This window comes from Zootoca vivipara, chromosome 8 (genome assembly GCF_965207765.1).
Source record: "Zootoca vivipara chromosome 8, rZooViv2.hap1.1, whole genome shotgun sequence".
Taxonomy (NCBI): domain Eukaryota; kingdom Metazoa; phylum Chordata; class Lepidosauria; order Squamata; family Lacertidae; genus Zootoca; species Zootoca vivipara.
Genome location: NC_142591.1, coordinates 70,883,324 through 70,908,012, shown reverse-complemented (window position 1 = coordinate 70,908,012; position 24,689 = coordinate 70,883,324). Strand labels below are relative to the sequence as shown.

General features: G+C 39.9%; 1 protein-coding gene across 3 annotated transcripts in view; it reads left to right on the top strand.

The window, feature by feature from the left end:
• The window catches only part of CSMD3 (CUB and Sushi multiple domains 3), a 567,595-nt gene that overhangs the window by 153,715 nt on the left and 389,191 nt on the right, over window positions 1-24,689 (top strand). For all 3 annotated transcript variants that reach the window (XM_088675845.1, XM_088675844.1, XM_060277658.2), the window contains exon 4: window positions 19,235-19,429. Coding sequence is in view for 1 of the 3 variants with exons in the window: in XM_060277658.2 (XP_060133641.2) it covers window positions 19,235-19,429 (195 nt within the window). In the remaining 2 variants the exon portion in view is untranslated. The remainder of the gene's footprint in view (window positions 1-19,234; window positions 19,430-24,689) is intronic.

The window sequence follows — 24,689 nt, the reverse complement described above, 5'->3', positions numbered from 1 at the left end:
CATTTGTCTCCATCACATGTGGTGATTTAGTGTATGTGCACCAAAAGACCTAGAAGGCAGACTAAAAAATAATTAAAAAATATCCCCAAACTCAAGAATATGAAACTAGTTTTTCACAGCTGGATCCTACAGCCTATCCTAGTGATCTGGTACCGTGTGTGCTCAAGCTCAGAAACAGAAAGAAACTGGAATATATAATGCCAGATCCTGCAATTTGCAGGCAATATCAAGTGTCTTTATTTGCCAGGCCTTGTGTGAATGGGAGGACCCCAGTCCATTGCACTTGCATGTTCTCCCATCACTCTTCGAGCAACAGTTTTTGAAATGTGAAGGAGGAAATGCTTCAGATGGGAAGGTGCTAAATGGTGGCCTCATCTAGTCCTTCACCCAAAGAACTGAGTCTCCACCTCTTCAAACATTATGACCTCAATTGGGAAGGGCATAATGAAGAGTGTAGTGGGCTGTCTTGGGGAGAGCTGTGGTTCCTGAGATCCTTGAAGAACTACTGAAAGGGGCATACATGATGAGTATTGCAAGGAATAAATGCTAGGGATGACACCAACTGACAGGGAGGGGTATACTGACAGGGAGAAGTTGCCATCTTGCAAGCTGCCCTATATCAATTTAATAAACAATACTGTGATAATAATGGAATGAGCAAGACAGAATTTAAAAGAATATGAAGAGCAGACTGCTGTGTGGCTGCTAACATTTGTCTATGTGCCTCGCAAGTAGCAGATGAAGTGGTAAACCTTGTTAGGATTTCATAGTAGATTCTGTTCCACCTTAAACAGGAACAGGCTTGGCAGAGGATGTTGAATGTATCACATGATATATATTTCCGTTTGGTTGTACTATTGTACTATGCTGTTAGTTAGTCTTGCTTTCGCTTTGCTGATGGAGACAGACACGTTTGGTCTATCTTCTGAGATGCTTTAGATGCTTTATAATAAACGCTTGTAAATATGCAAGGACTTCTCTCTGAGTATTCTTCCTTGCTGCTGCTGCTGCTGCCACACCACGCTGATCGCTGGAATGAGCTCTGCTGATTGCGTGCTCAGGTCACTGAGACCTTGAGTCGTGTTCCCTGGGAATCACCGGGACTGAGGAGAAGAGGAGGTTGCCGGCTGGACCTCCCAATGGTGATATCTCAACAAACCTCTGTTTTGACTGTACTGTGGAAGCAGAAAAGAAAAGGTGTCAGGTCAAGCAGAAGCTATGTCTAGAATTCTCACCCCTAGCTTGTATTATTATTATTATTTTTCCTTCCCGTGGACAAGCATTCCATTATATGTGCCTCACAGAAGAACTGGGATCAGAATCTGCTTCTTTTGTGATAATTAGGCCTCTCAGGTTGCACTTGTATTAGATCCCAGATAAATAGATGAGACAGTTGCTCAGGAGCTAATATATTAATACTGAATCTGTGGTACATGTATTAAGTAGCCAGAAATGTAGAGTACAAGGTCTAGCATCCTCCTCACACCACCCACCGCTATAAACCCACCACAGTTTAGCTGGGGCATTTTTCTGCCTCCCTTCTATGGGTGGAACCCCAGGTGTGGGGGACCAAATACAGCCCCCTGTCCCACTTTGTCTGGCCTCTGGCTCTCCTCAGTTCATGAGCTTCACTAAACCTCCTCAAACAGTTTTTTTCTTAGTTGAAATGTGTGAGAATCTCTCTTGCCTACCGAGAGACAGAGAGAAACTTACATAGCTGGAATATAGCCTATTATACCAAGATAAGAGTCCACATTTCTGCTCTGGTCCCACCCTTCTCTCTCATATGCCCAGCAGTAGGTTTGCCCATGGTGGAATGTTGCCTTTGGACTCTCAAGGGTTTCCCACCCCTGCTATACAGAAATCATGCTTTGCATTTTTGGGGGACCTAAATTACAGTGAACATAGGAGTTGTCAACCCTAAGCCACAGATTCTGTTGCTGTTCCCAGATATAATATAACATGCTTCATGCATAAGAAGCCATCGCATCATGTTCTCAAAATGATAATCAGTTAGTATTACAAAATCCTTCTTTTGTAATACATACCAGTAGTTTGGGTGCCATTCCAAGAATCCCAAATTAACCGTAGCTGAGGGCATAGCCTGCCCTGTTTTCAAACGCAAAGTTCCTATTTACTTCAGTAGAAATATTTGTGATTTGAGGAGAGGGGTAAATATTGACCCTATCAGTCCAAACACATGCTCCTTATCTAAATTCTGCTAGAATTAAACCTAGGAGCAGAATTTAATATAGCTAGTAGTATTGCCTCAATTTAGGAAAAGAGTGAAATTATTCAGCAATACATTGGTTCAGCTGGTGGTGGAGAGGCAGGTAACTGAGATATTTTGATGATGTTGAAATTGCTTCCTGAAACCAATATATCAATTTATGGAACATCAGGGATGACATAAATTACATTTTATGCTAGAATTTAAGATCCGTACCACAACAAATATGGACGTAATTTATTGTTTTCCTTTATGATTCAGAGTGCCTCTTAAATGTTTTCTCCCAGGCATGCTTCCATTAAACACAATCCATATAAACAAACTAAACTGATATAATAATATGATCATCATCTGAGGCCTCATACTGTGGGAAACTAAAACGATTATGGCTTGTCACCACCGGTGAAAGGAATTGCCAGCATAAATTCTAGGTAAACTCACTAAGGGAGGCAATTCACTAATGTAGGAAGAAATTACCAGAGCATTATGTTAAGGTTCTTACAAAACTGGAGGCATCCCTGATCCTGGGTGGGGAATTTGGTTCTCCATCCACATTTTTTTTGATGTGTTAGTATTAGCCTTTTTCTGTTGTAGAGGTTTTCTTGCCCGTTTTTTTAGTCCAATGTAAATGAGAGTTATACTTTCCGTGAGTAGTTTTCTGCCGAAAACTGTAACATGTAGGCTATCATTCTACTCAAGGATGTCATTTAAATGATGTTCAACAAAGAAGGGGGGGAATTATATCAAAAATGATTGGAAAAAAGAAAAAAAAGTGGGTGGTACTGAGATTTGCTACTTCAGTGCTTTTAAGAAAAATCACTGTGTTGGTAAAATTAATTCCCACTATTGCAGCAGCAAGAAAGCGTATTGATATAAATCTCAGTGTCTGTCAATTTGTGTGGAAAGATCTTCTGCCAGACATTGTTCTCTTCTTGTTAGGCTAGTCAAATATTGAATTCACATTAACTGGTTTTAATGCGGTAAATGAAATGATCATGTTGTAGCCCACATTCATGATAGGTGTTTAAACACATGCAAACAATATCTATCAACACAGAGATAGGTTTTCATTTCACCATGGTCACAAATGGATTGTCTCAATCCATTAAAAAAAGAAGAAGAAGTTTCTGAACAGGTTATTTGCCATGACTATTCTTTACAATTTCTTAGCACTAATTCTATGTCAATTCAGTTAAGTGTGCCCTGCATTTGCTAAACGCTAATGAGGACTGGATTTCATATCTTTAGGCTATGAAAACCCAGAATGCAAAGATTTTGTTAAGTCTGATGTTTGCATTCATTACAGGAATCTTTACTTAGAGCAAACAAATAGAATTTACAAAAACCAGTTTGTGTATACAGTATAAATGTGCTTGAAAATCCTCAAACGTTATATTCCAACTGTGAGATTTTATTTTATTTTGCACATTGAAGATATTTGCCATTCAGTATTTGCATCCAAAGCAGTATAATAGATGACTATATCCAGTGAGAAACATTTCAGTAAACAATGGCATCTGTTAGCATCTAAGATCTGTTAGCATCTAGCACATAAAAGATTATTGGTTATAATCAGGATGATGGGAGAAAGCAGAGAAAACCCTGTTATGTATTTATGTCTTCTAAAAGTGCATTGGATAATTGGATGTGTGTTGGACGATTGGATAATTGGATTTGTGTTAGATATGTGTTTAGGGTCATTAAAGCTTTTGAGACTCACTCCCATGCTGACTCTGCCCCCCAGATGATGTTCAAGCACTCAGCCAAAACAAAAACCAGATGCCAGTTCAATGTATCACAGCAAATATGTCCACAGAATATTGTGGCAGTGCATTAGTTTCAGATCCTAAGAAAATTTAAGAGGGGCTGATAGCATGCAGAGACTTGTGCACTGCCAGGGGACAAACTGATAACATGCAAATAGGGAAATAATGTCTGCATGAGTACAGGAGACAGCTATACTAGTTCCATGAATATTCCAGGATCGATTAGGAACATGACAGCCCAATAACCCCCCCCCCCGACTTTTTCTAACTGGCAAGTGCCAGGGTGAGTTAGTTGACACACTTTTTGGTTCAGTAAAGATACATACCTGAACGGAAGCAGCAAGATAGTCACATCTTTCCTGGCACCTGTCAGCTTTCTTAGAGATGGTCACCATTGATATAAGCATGTGGTGGATACTGTGTTTGTACAGGTGAAAATTGGAAAATTAGAATATCGTCGAAAAGTGCATTTATTTCAGTAATGCAACTTATTTATTTTTATTTTTTATTTTTACAAATGCTTTCTTTTGGAAATTCCACAGTAATAAAACAAATAGTTACAATAATACAAAAATAAACCAAAATAAACATCGCTATTACATTTCATTAATTACATTCCATTTATAATTGACCCGCCTAACGACAATTACAATTACAACAAATATAAAGGCTTGACATATCTTGCTTTGCATGTCATGCATCTATCTCATATATTGGTTTCACCTTTTAAGTTGCATTACTGAAATAAATGCACTTTTCGACGATATTCTATTTTTCCGAGTTCCACCTGTATGTGATAAAGAGTACATGCACATTCCATGGTAACTCAGCAGGCTAGGCTCCTGATTCAAATCCTGCAGACCATTTCCCAATTCAATGTACTTCCTTGGAACTGTCTCATTCAGGAGTGGTGTGAGGGGTAAATACACACCAACAAGGGGGCCCAGTGCTCTCCCTGGGATCCCCTAGCCTTATAGCTATTCTTGCCAGCATGAAATGGCAAGAGTCTCCTCCTATTTCTCTGAGTGATGGTAAGGGCTGAGCTTGCAGGGATAGGTCACAAACATGAGTGGCAGGGGTGAGGATGAGCCCAGTCAGGGTGGTTGCTCAATACTTAAACTATCTTGCGGTAGCTGGGATTGGAATTACTGAACCAGACTGAAAGCATATATAAGCACAACATATACAGTGGAACCTCGGTTTATGAACACCTCGGTTTACGAATTTTCGGTTTACGAATGCCACGGACCCATCTGGAACGGATTAATTCACTTTCCATTACTTTCAATGGGAAAGTTCGCTTCAGTTTATGAACGCTTCAGTTTAAGTACTCTGTGGACCGCCTGGAACTGATTAATCCACTTTCCATTACTTTCAATGGGAAAGTTCGCTTCAGTTTATGAACGCTTCAGTTTATGAACAGACTTCCGGAACCAATTGTGTTCATAAACCGAGGTACCACTGTATATATAAGCTCAGTCTGTTTAGATAAGACTAATAATTCAAATGATTTTGTCAAAATTTGATTCCTGCATCTAATGCAGCCCATTTTAAAGGCAATCTCAATATTTTTCCCATCGGATGGTGAGTTTTTCAAATCTTTTGTTTATCTTTTGAAATGTTTCCATAGGTGCATTTTTCTCCTATTGAGAGTGAATAAATTTATCACTTGTTCAGTCAATTTAGTTCTTTGTATTTAATACTGCAGCTGAAGAATAGCTGGCCTTGAAAGGATTTATTACACTATCATCACTGTTCACATTTGTTATGTAGCTATAAACATGGTTATTGATATTTTAGAAGAATACTTTCTTCACTCTTTCCATTAACACTACAGAAGATTTCATTTCTTTGCCATTTCTTTGCCATCTAATGTCATTATTCTAAAATGTCTCTAGTTTGTCTTCCTCGGAAGGAAATATTTGTTGGAAATTGAAAGCAAATGTTCTTACTCTGTTAGATCACTTCATAAATCAATGTTTTGACAAAGAACAAGAGAGATCCATAGTGACTACAATTCCTAATATTTCCGCTCCCCCCTTTCTCTGTATATACTGTATATACACACAAACACACTTATACAGCCCAGTCCTATCTAAATTTATTCACAAGACCAATCATATTCTTTAGGGTTTGATGTAAAGTAAGCATGAATAGGAGGGACGTGGGTGGCGCTGTGGTCTAAACCACAGAGCCTAGGGCTTGCCGATCAGAAGGTCGGCGGTTCGAATCCCCACGATGGGGTAAGATCCCATTGTTTGGTCCCAGCTCCTGCCCACCTAGCAGTTCAAAAGCATGTCAAGTGCAAGTAGATAAATAGGTACCGCTCCGGCGGAGAGGTAAATAGTGTTTCCGTGCACTGTTCTGGTTCGCCAGAAGCGGCTTAGTCATGCTGGCCACATGACCCGGAATCTGTCTGCGGACAAACACCGGCTCCCTCGACCTAGAGAGCGAGATGAGCGCCGCAACCCCAGTAATCTGTGACTGGACCTTACGGTCAGGGGTATCTTTACCTTTACCTTTAAGCATGAATAGTACTGAGCCCTTGCTGTAATTCTCCTTATGTTGTGATTACAGATAGCAATGAAAGTACAAATCTAAACATGAGTTTGAAAAGTCTTAATTCAGCTCACAAAATACAAGGGGAATTAAAAATGGGCTGAGCAGCTAATTCTCTCCCATTTTGTTCTTGCTGGCATTCGATCATAGGTTCATTCCAATCTTCCATGTTGCAATTCTGCCCTGTTGCTTGAATTAGGTCTGCACTTCTTATGTAAAAGATATGCTTCTCAATTATTTTCAATGCGTTCTCCAGTAAAATATATATTTTATAGGGATATTTTATGTCAAATATGTATACTATTCCATGACTGTTAGCAGTACTAGTAGTAAACATATATATGCATAGGATTGGACATGCATAGGATTGTGCTACACAGGAATTACCCCATTTGGCAATGGAGCAGCTCTCTAAACTTGGCAGAGGGAGAACAAGGCTTTTAAATAGTGTTCTGCACAAGGTTGCCATTACACATGACAGAGCTGAATGGGTTTAGGATCCAGCCTAAGTCTCCACTTCTCTGGAAATATCCTGCCACACCCATGGAATGCCCCATTTAGCAATTGGGCCAGCTTCAGACAGCTGAACCTCTGCTGAACTGAGATGAGAAAATTACACCGACATATCTTCAGTTAAACCAGGGTTGGGGACTGAATCCTGGCTGATCCCGGCTGAGCTGGAAATCACCCGGCTGAGCTGGAGATCTATTGCATCATGAGTTGCTCATCCCAGATCTTCCCATAGGATTCCCCTCTATGTCACCTAAATGTGCTTGTGTGTGTGTTTGTTTGTTTTTTAAATGAGTTTTAAGGTTGTAACTGAATAGTTAGACAATTATGCTTATTCTTTTAATAATCAGTTATCACCTTTCAAGAGTAAATTTAATGTATAGTTCCAGTGCAGAAAGCCCCTCTTTTGGCCCGCTGCAAAAAATTAAATATCACAGGTAGGTAACAGTCTCCATAAATGTTTGCTTAGTCCCTATCTGTCAACCTGCTTGCTTGTTATCTATCTACATTCCTTGACTACCCTTGGCCTGTCTCAGCAGTTGATGCATGAGCAGTTTGTGTGTGTGTGTGTGTGTGTGTGTGTGTGAGAGAGAGAGAGAGAGAGAGAGAGAGAGAGAGAGAGAGAGAGAGAGGGAGAAGAGCAAATTACTTAAATTTCACCACACAGAAGAGAGATGTAGAGGGCTGTATTATTAAACTGTAGAAGTAAAATCCACAGCAGACATAGTTTTAACAACTAATATTAAATGACAACAATGGGTGAATATTTTTAACAGGAACATCCTATCATAATACATTCTTGTATAATTGTTCTTCACTTTTGGGATTCTATTAGTTTCTGTCACTGAAAGTAGAGTCCATTTTGCATTTTGGCTATTTGCATTTGTTTTGTTTTAATACTCACTGTCATTTTTGGGTAGTTCCTCCCATGTCTCCCTTTTTATGATTTCAGTAAACAATTTAAATCCTTCAATAGCAACTAAAGTCTTTGCATCCTTAAGGCATTCTTTTCTTTTCATTTTGTTTTGTTTTCAGAATTTATGCAACACTTGGAATATTTTCAACAGAAAAGCAATGCAAAATTTTATAAAGAAATCCCAAATGTGGCACAGCCTCATTCACGAGGCAGACCTACCTCTGCAAAGATACAGCATAGAAATCAGGCATTAAGTGTTCCAGTTCTTTAGGAAGAGTCTGAACACTTGGCGTGGGCGAAGATTAGACTTATTTAATCCAAAACTGGCATCTCAGCACAGAGCATAAGGCATTATTTTAGTTCTATAAATAAAGATGCCACACATGTTGCAATCACAGAAGGAAAGTACAACAGTTATTTTTGTCTCCTTGCCTCCAAAATAAAGTGTCAGTGGTGAAATCCTGCTGGTGTATTTTGATGGGATGAGCCTACTTTAAAAGAATGCTCCTTCCTCTCTGACACAAAAACACACAGAGACACAAATCCAATATCCCAGGGCACTCACCTCAGTTAATCAAACTGACAGTTTCAAGGGAAGGGGATATATCCCTGTTTACCAGGCACTCTTCCCTATGGTGTGTGTGTGTGTGTGTGTGTGTGTGTGTGTGTGTGTGTGTGTGCAAACACAGTGGTACCTCGGGTTAAGAACTTAATTCGTTCTGGAGGTCCGTTCTTAACCTGAAACTGTTCTTAACCTAAGGTACCACTTTAGCTAATGGGGCCTCCCGCTGCCGCCGCCGCGCAATTTCTGTTCTCACCCTGAAGCAAAGTTCTTAACCCGAGGTTAATTTCTGGGTTAGTGGAGTCTGTAACCTGAAGCGTCTGTAACCTGAAGCATCTGTAACCCGAGGTACCACTGAAGACACATAGTAAAAGGAGTGGAGAAATCTTTCAGTTTTGGTTTCCCTCATCTTCTCATTTTCTTAATCATAAATTCAGTTTGTCCCAGTGAAAAAAAGAAGTCAGCATGAAAATTTGCACATATTTCTATCCACATTTCCTCTAACATCCACTTTTTGTATGCATGGGGGCAGGAAAACTGCACCACAAAATTCAGAGAGGTGCACATTTCTGAAAATAGTTGTATTTTCTCCTGCCTGTTGTTTTCAGAAATGTGGATTAGGTAGCTTTTCATAAAAATGAGAAGGAGACTGAATTCCCCTGCCTGTTCTTCTTTTATAATCACCTTCCCCTGCCCCTTTGGACCTTTAAGCAAATGTAGATATAAATATTTCTCAACTGCCCTTCCTTGAAATGAATTTCAGGGCAGTGTTACAATGGGCACGATTAAAACTATTTGTACTGAACACAAATACAACAGAACAATAAAGCAACAACATTTATAATGAGTTAGCAAAATGAGAGGTAGCACTATAATGGAGAGTAATCATAACCATTTACAATGCCTGGGCCATTTTTGCTTTTGCTTTTAATGTTTCAACTTGGCACAGAAAAGTTTCTAATGTCACCAATCAACCATGCCATTTTTGGGGGGAGCAGGGTATTCCAGAGTCAGGATACTACCCCAGATACGCATGAGGACTTGGTCATCATGCACATGTCTCCATTTTCATCTAAGAAATCTTAGAACCACAAAAGAGGAAAAGCCTAGGAATCCTGGCAAAATATGAAATGTAGTTTCTTAACTGAACAGTAGAGAGCCCCCGTGAAGCAACTACGACCATTTAAATGCAGTAATGGTGCTGAATATAGAAGCAGTAATTAATGACAAGAGGGAGAGGGAACAAAACACTGTCTTGCACAGTTTTAGTTAGTGCTATAGATTTTCTCTGCTTCAGATCACTTTCTTCGTACTTTTACATTCCGAGGCCCGTACCCAGAACACATTGTTTTCGTTTGTTTGTTTTTATTGAAAGCTTTTGAACTGAAAGCACTGTAGGAACTAAACATTACAGTTAAACTTGAGGGGGGATAGGAAGCTGCCTTATACCACATCTCGCTCAGTGGTCCACCCTGCTCCATATTGTCTACACTGGTTGGCAGTGGCTCTGCTTGGTTTCAAACAAAAGTCTCTCCTAGACCTGCATGGAGATTTTGGAGATTGAACCTGGGACCCTCAAATGCTCTACCACTGAGCTATGGCACTGTTCATCTCTCTCTCACACACATATACCCTTACACAGAGAGACACACACACACAGAGAGAGAGAGAATCATAGAATTGTAGAGTTGGAAGGGACCCTAAGGACTCAAGTCCAACCCTCTGCAATGCAGGAATATGCAGATGTCCTGTATGAGGATTGAACCTGCACCCTTGGTCTTATCAGCCCCACACTGTAACCAGCTATCCTTCAACATAAGTACCAAACAATAGGCCTACCACTTAACAGACACAACTGAGATACTAGATATTTCATAGTATATCTTTTGTGGGTGATTCAGAGATAAAGATAAGAATTTAAGAATGACACTGCTAGATTAGACCAAAGGTTCATCTGCTTATTATATTTATTTCTTATTTTATTAGATTTATATACTGCACTTCATCATAAGATCTCAGGGTGGTTCACAGAATCCAGTTCAGCAACTGGCTGCACACATTGAGCAACTATATGCTCCTGGGAAGCAGACATACAGAAAAATGAACGCAGCAACCCTCCACGCCCACAGAGGTATCCCAGGAAGCTGCATTCAACCATCATGACCAGCAGGCATTGATAGATCCCATTCTCCATGAATTAATCTAACCTGCTATCTGAACTAGTGACGCGTGCTATATCTTGTGGCAGTAAAATCCATACCTTAATTACACACTGTGTGAAGAGGTATGCCCATTTGGCTGCCCTTGATCACCTGCCAATCTCATTAGATCCATACTCTTAAACTTCATAGAATCAGAGAGTTGGAATGGACCCTGAAAATCATCTAATCTAACCCCCTGTATTGCAGGAATATGCAGCTGTCCCATAGGAGTACCAAACCCGAAACCTTGGTATTACCAGCACCACACACTCTAACCAACTGAGCTCACTGGCTAGCAGGGGTTGATGGGAGTTGTAGTCCAACAACATCTGGGGATGTAAGTTTGAAGACCACTACAGTAGATGACCAGGAGCTCTAGTATTATGAAAAGGGGAGGAATACCCCAACTATTAGTATATTTATAAACTTCCATAAATTTCCCACCCCCACCCTACATTGGTGCCTTTCCTCATAGGGCAAAATGCTTCAACCCCCCTTGAGCTTTCTTCCTGCCCTTTTCTGAAGCTTTTTTGAGCTCTACAACTCTGGAAAATTCAGAATCTAATTAAGGCTATTTTAAAAGAGATGCAGCCTGATTTTCAATTCCACTTTACAAGGAAGAACAGACAGGATAAAATTAGAGCATCAACATCAATTCCTATAAAGGAACTAAAGTTCATTACCCACTGTTGAGTATGGTATCTACCACCATCCTTCTTCAAGAAACGTATCTTATTGGTAAGTTCCTAAAGTAGCTCAATTTAAATTACATTTTTAGCCTCCTAGAAGAAGAGGCACTCTCCCAAGCAACATCATCCACAATGTCTTGCTTTGAGGAAGGATGTCACTCCTGACAGCAAGGGAGAATGGGAGTGAAGATGTACCACAGCCACATTGTTGTTGCTGTTTAGTTGTTTAGTCGTGTCCGACTCTTTGTGACCCCATGGACCAGAGCACGTCTAGCGCTCCTGTCTTCAGCAGCCACATTATCAATAATAAAACATTTCAAAGTTAAGGAAGGTGATTGCGGGCTGCGCCTCACCTCAAATGGTGCCATTTCCTGCACCAACTGTGGAATAGTTCCGCACTGTTTTGCTCATGCCCAAGCAGTCCCATGACAAAAGGAATATCGGTTCATAATGAAAGCCAGAATTGTGAATCCCCAGCACCCAGTTAATTGGTATTCCTAGTATCATTGATGAAAAATCTCTCCTCTGTTCATAGTTTCCATCTAAAAGTATAATTGTGAGAGGTAGTTAATTTGAATGGCTTTAATTAATATTTACAAATAGGGGAATTTTTGCTAATTAAATGTTCTAAGAACGTTTGCCCATCTCCGTTGAGGGGAACTCTCTGGAGCATATTTTTACACTAGATTTTAGCTCAAAACTCCCATTGACATTAACAAGAGTCTCCATGCAGAACGAGAACAGAATAAGAAATGCAGAAGCATGCCAGAAATTTTATATCAGCAATTTGCCCTCGGAGTTTTATTACTGAATGCTGGGAGATAGTGCAGCTTGTACATTCTTGACTTCCATATGAAATGTTTAGGGGAGATATTTTGTTTCAGCCCAAAATAAACAATGAATATGCTAATTCCCCAAATCTATTCAGGTTGTATATATGACATGTGGAGATGGAGAATTTTAATACTACAATGAGGAAAATCTTTTTTGTTTGTTTGTTTGTTTGTTTTCATGAAGGGAAGAATAGCAACCTTTTCCCAAACATGTTCACTTTCCACATGCAGATTAGTCGAGCAGATGTGTGCCCATTTGACTGCTTTGATCCACAGAATTGTCTTTTTTACAATTGCCACATAATGTTTGTTCTGCACCACCATTTTGGAGCATGACATTGGAAGCAGGAAGCTTGCTGTGGGTGTGGAGGCTCCCCACACAATTAACTAACATGTTGAAGACCAGAGTTCAGACCACCACTCAACCACGAAGCTCACTGGGTGTCTTTCAGTCACCCAGTCACCATCTCCCAGCCTAACCCACCTCACAGGGTTGTTGTGAGGGCAAAATGGAAAGGAGAAAGAACCATATCTGCCACCTTGAGTTCCTTGGAGGAAAGGTGGGCTATAAATGCATGCATAAATAAAAAAGGAAGTTGCACAGAGAGCTATCCTGCATAGAGCAGACTCTCGCTTCAGAAGCCAGTTTCTTTATTAGTTATTTAACAAAATTTATGTACTGTTTGATTAGGGGTGGGGTTGCTGGTTTGTTTCTTTTTCTTGCTTTTAATTATGCAATTTGTGTTTTTATGCTGTGAACAGCCCTGAGCTCTATGGATGAAGGGTAAAATGCAAATTTAATGAAGAAGAAAACCTCCAGGCTGATTACAAAAAACAAACAAACAACCACACACCTTTTTAATATAATGATTATGATAATCAGTGGCGGAGCTTCATGCTCTGGCACCAGGGGGCGGAGAGCAGGCAGGGGCGGGGCTGGTGCGCATCCTGGGGCGGGGCGCGTGTCCTGGGGCGAGGCACACCGCCCACAGAGGCGTGGCATGCATCCTGGGGGTGGGGCACGCCATTTGCAGTGGTGTGGCACCCAGCGTGGGTGGGGAAGTAGCTGCAATGGCACTCTACTGGGATCGCGCTGCCGGGGGCGGTGCACCCCACCTGCACTCCTCTTCCTCCGCCAGTGATGATAATAATTAACATAACAAGTTTTGCCCCAGTATGGTAACAACAGGGTCAGGAGGAGACCCATGACTTTGGAGGTGGAACTCAATGCACAACCCCAGAGCCCCTTTCACTACAGTTTTCCATGCACATAGTTGGTCATTATGGTCCAAACTATAGGTTTCTCATGCCACATCATTAGCCTCAAAAGATGGAGATTGTTGGCTCTAATGAGACCACTACAATACATTTGTTGCATGTACCTGGTGAGAAACTACAATACATTTGATACATAAGTCAGTAAGTGCTCTGGTTTCAGCTTAAGTAATTTTGAATCTGTTGAGTTCATGCAGTTCTTTTTCCTGTAGTAGCTGCTAGGTTTAATTTGTTTCAGATAAGTTATGTACAAAACTATTTTATAAGTTGAAACACCTAGAGAGCTTTTTTGGCAGAAGCTAGAAGTATGGATTAATTAGTCAATGGTTCAAATCTTATCTAATGTACCAAGAGACTCTAGATTTTTATCTACTGTTTTGTTGCAAAAAAGAAGTTATCAAATGCATTTCTTCATTAGACTTAGAATTTTTTCATTATAGCAAAACTATATTTCCATGTCCATTGAAGGAAGGTTATTTATGGCTCCACTAAGGAGTGGCATTGGGTTCACTTCATAAATTGCCTCTTAGGGAATGTTTTCATTTGACCAAAGGTAACTGGGTTTTGTAAAATTACAGCTGTAAATCAGAGTCTCTTACTAAAGTTGAAAGGGAGAATCAAGGGTGTTATGTATTCAGTGGTCTGTGTTGACTCTGGACTAAGGATTATGAGCCCCTCTGTTCTGCTTCAATACATGATATCCAATCACATTTCAGGATTTGGACCACTGCCATTGGCCCTTAAACTCTGAGTTACGATTCGCAGCGTGGGAGTTTAGACAGCCAATCATGTTGAGAGTGGGAGTGGCCCATGCCTTCATAAATGTATATAAGCAGTTGCTTTGCCCCTGTTGTCCAGTTCTGTTAGTTCAATAAAGGTTCTTGCTGTTATCACTGCATCTTTCTTCATGGGAACACACCTACACTTCATTGAAGGTCTATGCTCTTCAAAAAACTTGAGGCTCAACTGGACTCTGTAGGTTGCATCTATTTCTACCCTTCCATCCACCGAAGAGTATTTGATCAAATGAAGGACTCTGCCAATAAAAGGAGTGGAAGGAACTTGCAGTGCATCTCCCTTCATCCTGCAACTTCTGATGCCATCTTTGATTCTGTTCTGGAGAGTCCTCCTACCCTTTAGAGCACTTCTATTTTTTATTTTTTTGGGGGGGGATTTGGAGGGGCTTCAGGAGGGAGGGAAAGTATGTGAAAATTGCCTTAACAGATTCGTTAAGATCTGGAGGACCACAATATGAAATTCACATGCCCCGGAGAAATATGTTGGCACATGTGTCTTGAACATCAGCTTTCCCTTCTTGTCAGGGAAAATTACTTCTGAAACAGAAGAGAATGTCATAAGCAGAAAGTGTGATAGTGAGTGGTATGGGGGTCAGCTGCTTATTTTATTTTATTTCTTTATTTTTAAAAGAACCTTCACCAACATAAGTGAAAGACTTTAAAGACATGTCCAAAATAGCTCTTTGGAATCCAACTCCAAATTGCATCTAACATTAAAAAAAACATGTTTTATCACTGCCCTGTCTGTTGCCCTGGGGTCTTTCAAGAGGAAAGGCAGGATATAAGTCAAATTAAAAAAGAGATAAAAAATAAAACTTTTACGAGAAATACAGATAGGCAGCTGACTCTCCTAAACATTTCCTGGAATGTTCACTATCAATACTTATTAAAACTTAATTTATGGGCTGGAAGGGATAAAAATTATGCTTTCAGAACTAGTCATACTTTAACTGTGTATAGCGTCTAATGAAGTAAGGGGATGGATTGATGAGGTTTGGGGAGATAAATTACTACATCTGCTAGATGCAATTAGAATTTACAGTACGTTCAAAGTCTCTGTACAAACACATTTAATTAATGGATTGAGTCTAATTATTTGTGCTTGGGGCCCAGTATTGTATCTCAGGTGAAAAGTAATTGGTGAAAAAAAGACTACAAGCTAGTCTCCTTTTCTCCATTCTAATTAGTTGTGGGAATTAATATTTTTAAGAACAAATAGAGAGTTTCACAATTCAGAGAAAGCTTTTGTCTTTGTGGCACGTGATTTTGAGTATGTCGCACTATATAGTTGCCGTTGCTCATTGCACGGCATGGAATTAGGCCTGCCATGTCTATGTTGTGACACACAGCAGCTCTTCATTCGTGTGGTACCACCCACAATGACAAAATTTAGCATTATATTACTTTCAGTTTTTCCAAAGCTGTGCATTGTTACATTGCACCAACTACTCTTGCTTCTGCTGGTCCTGCTTGGACAGAAACCAGGCAAATCTGACCCTGTGTTTAGAATACTTTTCCTTTGCTCTTCCAGAATTAGGGGTAAAAACTTCAGTTGGTTTACTTGGTACATCAATCAACTTGGAGCCGCTGCATTTGAGTATTACTATAATGGGGGAATGAAATGGAAGTTGGCCTGTCTTTCCAACAATATTCTAGTTTTGATGTCTTGTTTTCCAATCTCCCGTGCATAATATGGCAATTAGCAGTACATTGCAGACTTTTGTGCTCCTCTCTTTCCCCCAGTTGTGTTTTTCCTCTCCCCCCATTAGTGAAAAATAGTGATGAGTGAAAATTATTCCACACATACTCTAGGCAAGGTACTGCAGTAGGCCCACTTGCAGATGTGTGTTTACCACCCCAGTCAGGAGTTAGGGTTGACATCTTGCTGATTGCTCTGTTTAGCCAATGCTTTTGATACATTACCACCGTATGCTTCCTGACATGCTGCTTATTGGGGATAAAATCCCCCTTGGCTGCTGGGGCATGGGGCTCTCTCTGTCTCAGTTGCAATTCCAGCAGCCCTCAAAAGAACTCATTTCGCAACAGCCTTTGTGGTGTACCTCCTAATGTACTGCTTATCATGGGGAGAAGGAAGAATGCTTCCTTTTGAAGATCTCTGCACACCTGTGCATCTGAACCTGCCACTGTCTGGCTTGGAAGGGAAGTAAAAGGATGCAGCTTATTTTAGGCTTAGCAGGGATGAGGGCAGGTAATTTTCTAGGCTCCTTGTTCTCAGAAATGATCAAAGGTCTTCCAGGTTTAAAAATGAAAACTGGTGTCGAAACAGGGAGAACTTGGGGTTAGTTACTAATCTCTCATTTTACTTTATTGGACGCCAACAAACCACTGAAATGACAAAACAATGCCAAACCCATAGATTTTTTCTTTTCTCTAAGGAATCCACATAACATATTTCTGCAATTAAAACAATGCTCACATTCCATGCACTTGGAAGTCTGCATTGGTGCACTAGCAAGCAAAATATATAAAATATCTGCTACTTAAGCATAAAAGAATTTTTTTTTTTGAAAACCAATGAAACTTTTAGCTGATGTGCCAGCCAATGAAACATTGTATGCCCAATAGACCAGAAGAAGGAAATGGCTTCAACCAAGTTGTTTCCCCTTATTTATGTATCTGTAGTACTTACAGGAAAGGAAGTTTCCCTGCTTTTATAGGTTAAATAAAATTGTTACTGGCATTTTTTACTGAAAGGTGGAGTCCAGAGAATATGGGGGGAAATGAATACTGAGCTACCTACTAGCAGGAGTGAATGATTATGCAATCTGATATCCTCTGAATTAACGAGTAAATTCTTTTAAATATATTGGCAATTATGTTGACAGAGCTGTAATAAAACAGGGAGGAACCGGAGAATGAATGAAAATTAAATATTGTGAGCCAAGAATTCAGATAATGGAATTTAGTCTATTACATTGACTTCTGTGGAGCTAGGCCAAATGATTCCACCAACTTCATCACTTTTTCCCCATTAGAGCCAGCAATCCATTGGCAATAAGCAATCAGTTGTGGCAGAACTTCTAACGTGTTCACATATTATTTCGGAGAGCACAGTCAGGGGGAGAGAGAGAAAAGGGAATGCTGTCAGCTGATGGCGGCTGAGATAGATCAATGCAGCTACTTTAGATGTGCTTTGAGGGTTTTCACTTGCCCTGAGTGATTCCCCCCCCCTTTTACTTTAAGCAGGAGAACCTTGCTCCATGGCCTGCTTGTGTTTTAGAAATGCACCCCCAAAGTCCCCTTCCAGCAGGCAGAACTAGTTATAAATGACAGGATTCACCTAATGAGTCCTGTCGGTGCAAGCCCTTGGGCAGTGGGGCTCCCCGCTCTCCTTCCTTTATGCCCCATGGTGCACCCAAATGATGACTTGGTGGGTGGGAGAACCCCAAGAACAGTTGGGAGGAGCAGAGGGAAAACCATTCCATCTAGCAAGCTGCAGGAGCAGTCACCATAACACAACATTGAATTTCACCTTTCAATATCATTACTAAACCTATTTAAATTCTCTATGTCCAAGATATAATCCCCATTGAACCGGGGTGCATTCCCAGCCCAATGGGTGCAGGATTGCATCTTTACAGCACAATTCTATACGTGTCTATTCAGAATAAAGTCCCATTGAACTCAGCGACGCAGCAGGTGGGCATAAGAGTGGGACCTTTGTTATTTACAATTGTGTTTTAAAAGTTACAAGGTTGTGGTGTTGTTGTTTTTTAATACTACACTTTATCATGATTGCTTCCAAGGTGGTTTTCAACAACAAAAGAATGAAAACAAAATTTTAAATACAATATACTAAAAGCAGACCATAAATAAAAGCAGCAGGTGGAAAAATCAGGAGCATGGCTGAGTGAATAGCAAGGTTATAGTCTGGCATCTAAATGATAACAGCTTTGATTCCAGGCTCTTGGGGAGATAATTCCATAACTCTATCCGTAGGTGATATCAGCCTCGCTGAAGCATTTGGAGAAGGACATTTTCGGATGACCTTAGCCTTTGGGCAGGTTGATATGGAAGTAGGTTTTCCTTCAGTGATGATACCTCAGATTATAATTTATACACTTTGTGAGTTCCCAGCCAAGTACAAAAAAAAAAAACACACAAAAGGATTAAAAGGTGTTGAAATCTTGCTGTTTAATTGTATGGCCATCATTGGACAAAATGCAGTCATTGATGTTATGTGGTTTATCTTTAAACTTGTGTAGTTGCTTTTTCTTCTTGGTGTAATTGGCTTGTTGGTCACTGCAGACTAAAAAAACAAAGTGTTGGTGTCTCAGTTTTCATTACTTGCTAATTACTTGTATCTCTGACCCTTATTTTTCTGGTTCCAGAAAAAAAAAACAGTTCAAAAGGTTAATTATTCTCAGTACACTTCTTTTATCTATCTTCAGTACTCAAGGTCCTGATTTATCTCCTGCGGGGCTTCTGTAGAGCTGCAATATTACTCCCTAAAATGCATCATAATTTCTTTAGCTAGTAGAAATTGACTCTACTTGATTGTTGCCCTGAACTCTTTTATGAAAGCTATAAAGGAATTGTTACTTGTTTTGGTTTATTGAGTTGGCTTCACCCATTATTATTTTAACCACTGTCTATACTGTGACATTATGCATCAGAGACCTTTCCCCCCTAAGAATGGATTGTCATGTAATGTAGGCAGTGACCGTTTTAGGCAAATCCAACATGTCTGCGACCGCGCATCCATGCATTTTTGCCGAACCGAACCTGGAAGTGACCTGGAAACATCACTAAAAGTGACAGAATGGGGCAGGGGCAAAGCAGAGTGTTTGCAGGGCTTTTTCAATGGTGTTTCAAATATATGCTATTTCACTTATGTTCTCTTGTAGTAATGACGATCCATTTCTTCTTTTACAGAATTACAGAGCAGTTCTTGTGGAAATCCTGGAGTCCCACCTAAAGGTGTCTTGTATGGTACAAGGTTTGATGTTGGTGACAAAATCCGCTACAGCTGTGTGACAGGATACATCTTGGATGGACACCCCCAGCTCACCTGTATAGCTAATTCAGTCAACACAGCATCCTGGGATTTTCCAGTTCCTATCTGCAGAGGTAAGATTAAAGAGCAATTTCCATTCAAAGGGAAGCATTTCAAAGTACCACTGACTTCAGTGGAAGGAGACATGATTAACCTCACTGAAACCACCAATAACAAGAAAGTGATTGACCTTGGTTGGATTGTATCCTCTATTTTTTTCCAGACAATGTACTTACTTTCAGTTACCATCTCACGAGCAGAAATAGCTGCTTCTAGAGCACAACTGGGAAAAATTCGCTGCGAATGAAAAATGGTGTGTGTTAGTATTTCTGATCGGATTCCAGTATTTTCGTACACTCCTCTGAACTATAATGCCAGCATCTATTTATTCTAACTAAAAAAGGGAAGCATTCATTGCTATGTTTGATTTGACAAAATCAATCAATCATCATATTAAAATAGGTCCCTTACAGGCCAATGCATTTAAAGAATATTACTTAAGAGATGCATAAAACATAACAATGTGTCAGTTTTCACCAACAGTTAGGCCAATAAAAATCATTTGTGGTAGTTAGAACCCATCAAAATAAATAGCTATTATAAAACAAATCCATAAAGTCTCTTACACTCTGAATAAAAACGCACATAAAAATATTTAAAAGCTTCATTTGCAACCAAGCTCACTTTCACTATCTGTTCCTGGGTTTTTTACCAGCTATGATGCAAAAGATAACAATAAAAAGTGACTGCTGAAATGATTTGCATATGTGTATCAATCGTATGATCTGCCACCTCTTTTAAGCTAATATATTTGAAATTAGGGCTGCACACCTGACTTCCAATAAGACTTAAATAAGCTCAAGCTCAGCTGATCGACACAGACTGGCATGCAGACACTGAAGGGCTCAACAAAGGTGAATGCAGCCTTCATACTGAAAAAGTTAGCCACTCCTATGTTAGCTATCAGCAATAAGTCAATTCGCATTACAGGAAAGTGAATTGAAGAATTGTGCTTCATTTGCTGGATGGGAACAAGAAATTCAGGTTGGGGAGGCAAATAGCTGCAACACTGGGAGGTGGTATGGTAAAGATCTAGCAGAAACAACAGAGATATATTGATAAGTAAGAGCCTAAAAACAAAGCAAAATTGTGTGAAAGTCATTTGAGAAATACTCGTTATTAGTACAAGGTATTTATGGATAAAAAGGTAAAGGACCCCTGACAGTTAAGTCCAGCCACGAATGACTCTGGGGTTGCGGCGCTCATCTCGCTTTACTGGCCAAGGGAGCCAATGTTTGTCTGCATACAGTTTTTCAAGGTCATGTGGCCAGCATGACTAAGCCGCTTCTGGCGAAACCAGAGCAGTGCACGGGAACGCCGTTTACCTTCCCGCCGGAGCGGTACCTATTTATCTACTTGAACTTTGACGTGCTTTTGAACTGCTAGGTTGGCAGGAGCTGGAACCGAGCAACGGGAGCTCACACCACCGTGGGGATTTGAACTGCCGACCTTCCGATCGGCAAGCCCTAGGCTCAGTGGTTTAGACCAGGCATCCTCAAACTTCGGCCCTCCAGATATTTTGGACTACAATTCCCGTCATCCCTGACCACTGGTCCTGTTAGCTAGGGATCATGGGAGTTGTAGGCCAAAACATCTGGAGGGCCGTAGTTTGGGGATGCCTGGTTTAGACCACAGTGCCACCCACATCCCACAATTCTCACACCTGGGAGCCAGTGTAGATCCTTTAGGACTGGTGTTATATAGTCCCGGTGACCGCTCCCAGTCACAAAATAGAACTAATACTATTTGTTCTAGACATACAGTGCTCTGACTAAAACTGTTTCTACTGCAAAAAGGCTTATCTGTGGCTGAACCCGTTTATTTTACATACTTGTGGAGAAGCGGTTGCCCTTGGAAATTTGAGAAAACTTACTCACAGAAGCAGTTTATCCTTTTATGACACTTAACATCTATCTGCATATATTCCCACCTATCAAAAATGAGATGCTCAATTAACAGTAACAAGGAACGCACCCTTGCAATAGGCTCACTAGGCAAGCTACATCTGCATATACCCTTAAACAGAATCAATTTTATCAGGCCTCTTGTCACTTAATAGCACACTGTTTTATTTATACAATGTGTGGCTTTGCTGGAGGTTATTGAGGGTGATTACTCTGTAATGAGCTCCTTATTACTTTCCTCCAGTTTCTGGTGAAGATCCTCCTTGATTAAATTATCATCCATAGGGAGTTTCATTTGTCAATGTCCTAAAACTCCCTATGAATGAACTTTTAATTAAGGAAGGAGCATCTTTGCTCTTTCATAATCTTTCTATTTTCCCATGAACCTGTGTGTCTACTTGAGCCAAGTGGTGGTAGTCCTGAGTTCAAGGAAAAGTTGATTAAATAATTGCAGGTGATTGGCAATCTCTCCTTCTGGTAAATGGTGTCCACCCCTTGCTTATGGTTTGTGAAGGAGGATGAAGAAGATATTATTCTCAGCTTCATACATTACAGAAATTTGCTATGTTGTCGGAGTGAACTCAATGCTCAATGCCAACCACTTTGCACTACTTATTCTGTAAAATAAATTGTAAGATAGTATGTTGTTGTATTAATATGTGAGCTGTTGTTAAATACATGTTTAGTGGGGGTAGGTAGAGGAACTTGTGAACTTTCCGATGTTGTTGGCCACCAGCTCCCATCAGACCAAGCCAACATGGTCAATGATTTTGATAGGAGTTGCACTTCAGCAATATCTAGCAGACCACATGTTCTCTACCCCTGATTAATAATAATAATAATAATAATAATAATAATAATAATAATTTGTTGTTTATACCCTGCCCATCTGTCTGGGTTTCCCCAGCCACTCTGGGTGGCTTACAACAGAATATTAAAATACAATAATCTATTAAACATTAAAAACTTCCCTAAACAGGGCTGCCTTCAGAAGCCTTCTAAAAATAGGTTTAGAGATTACCTACTGAAAATGATGTACTGCCTCTTAAAAAGAAAAGAAAATGTACTTTGGTCTGGTGTATGGTTACCAGATTTTTTTTTTCAATGAATCCGGGGACAGTTTTCAAGTTCAATGGATTTTGTATGGGGACTGATGTGTAAATCTGGGGACTGTCCCCAGGAAACGGGGACATCTGGTAACCTTTGTCTGGTGGATATCTATATGCTGGTGAAATTCTGCATGCTCATTATCCTTTGGTTTTGCCTTATTTATTAAAAACATTCATAGGCTGTCATTAAGGGTCAAAACCTTACCAAGTAAGCTTCCAATAAAATATGTAAGGTATTTAAAAAAAAACAAAAAAACAAAAAAGCAGCATTCAACCCACAAAATGTAACACTAAAATAACCTCAACAGAACCAGCCACAGTACTAAAAGAATAGACTATCCCACCCTTTAAAATACCTGACTCCAATAAAGAATCACCACTCACTCTCAGTAAGCAGCCACCGGGAAGCCGGGTGCACAGTGTAACCGGCAATGTTACAATGGACTCTTGAGGCTGGATCTGTGCAGGGGAGCAAAAGATCAGATTTCCACTATCTATTGACTACTGCTGCTGATCCATGTATGTGGAGAGGGGGTGGCGGGATCTCCTGGGCTTAACCCCACCCAGCACTATCACCACTCACTGCTGCCATCAGAGTGACTTTGGGGCAGTCTTGATCTATGAGCCTAACCTACTACACAGAGAGTTCTTGCAAGGTAAAATCGGGATACCCTGATGCTGCCCTGAGATCCTGCCCTTGGAGAAAGGGTGGGATACAAATGTGAATGATGGATAAGGAGTTGGGATTTATTCCGTCCTGTTGCTGCTTGTTTTCAGTTCAGTATCCAAATAACCAATTGTAGCAAACAAATTCATTGACTCTCAATATTATTGTCATGCAGGAACGGTAATAACTTTAAAAACTTCCACTTTTCAGTTCAGTATCCAAATAACCAATCGTAGCAAACAAATTCATTGACTCTCAATATTCTTGTCATGCAGGAACGGTAATAACTTTAAAAACTTCCACTTCTTACCAGATCTACTAGAACTGCCAGTGTTCATTAAAATAATGTAATTTTATTGGGTTTATTAGAAATGCAAAAAAAGAAAAAAGGAGATAGGTTTAATTGAAGGTAGAACGATTTAGATTTATTGTGTTGTGAAGTGGTCAATTACATTGTGCATTGCCCATGACCAGCTTTTAAATACATTTTTCTCTCTTGACATATTAATTTTGATTGGGGCATTTTTAACAGTGAAACATGACAGCAGCTTCATCATATCACCTTTTACTTTTGAGATAGTGTAGAAATTGCAGGCTGCAACGTGCTGCAGAGTGGTGGAAATGATTCACGGAAGGCTAATAAATAAGGTCATAGTTATATATAATATTGTCACTCTGCAAAGGTTATATTAATTAGATGGTTTGATAATCAGGGATAATATTCTGACTTTTATTTTTTAAAAGGTTGCTCTATTTATAGACAAAAGCAGCAGCTAGCACATCAAATAATATTCTATTGCCTTCATTTTGAAGATGCATTTTATTTTTGATGCATTGTCAAAAGGCAGTTTGGCCCTCTGCTTCTTTCACTAAAAGACAGTGGGCATGATCAAGCTATTTGTCTCAATGTTTGGTCTTTCATTTGGATTTTTAAGGTGCTTAGTTTCAACTAAATTGTGTTCATAAGACTAAAGGAAGAGCCCTGTTAGATTAGTCCAAAGGCCTATCAAGCCCAGTGTTGCATTCTTGCAGATGCCAACCAGATTCCTCAGATAAGCCCACACTTAGGACAGAAAGCGAGAAGCACCCTTGCAGTCAACTGGTATTCAGAGGCATACTGTTTTTGATTCTGGACATAATACACAGCCATCATGACAAGCAGACATTGATAGCCAGAACAAATCCATGAATTTGTTTGATCCTCTTTTTAAGCCAGATGACCCGGGGTATAAATAATAAATTGTTGTTTGTTGTTGTTGTTGTTGTTGTTGTTGTTGTTGTTGTTGTTGTTGTTGTTGTTGTTGTTGTTAAAGCCATTACTGTATCTTGTGGTAGCAAATTCCATAGTTAATTATGCACCATGTGAATGATAATAATAATAATAATAATAAATAAAGTCTGCCTTGGACCTTCCAAGATTTGTCTTCATTGGACGGCCCCAGGTGCTAGTATTGTAAGAGTTGGAATGTCTCTTTATAACATATTAAAAGGCATGCTATTTAGGGGAAATTGCTTGCAAAAAAAGTGAATAATGTGCAATATTGCATACAAATTGTTTATATTATGGAAAATGAAAAGAAGTGCACTTTTTATT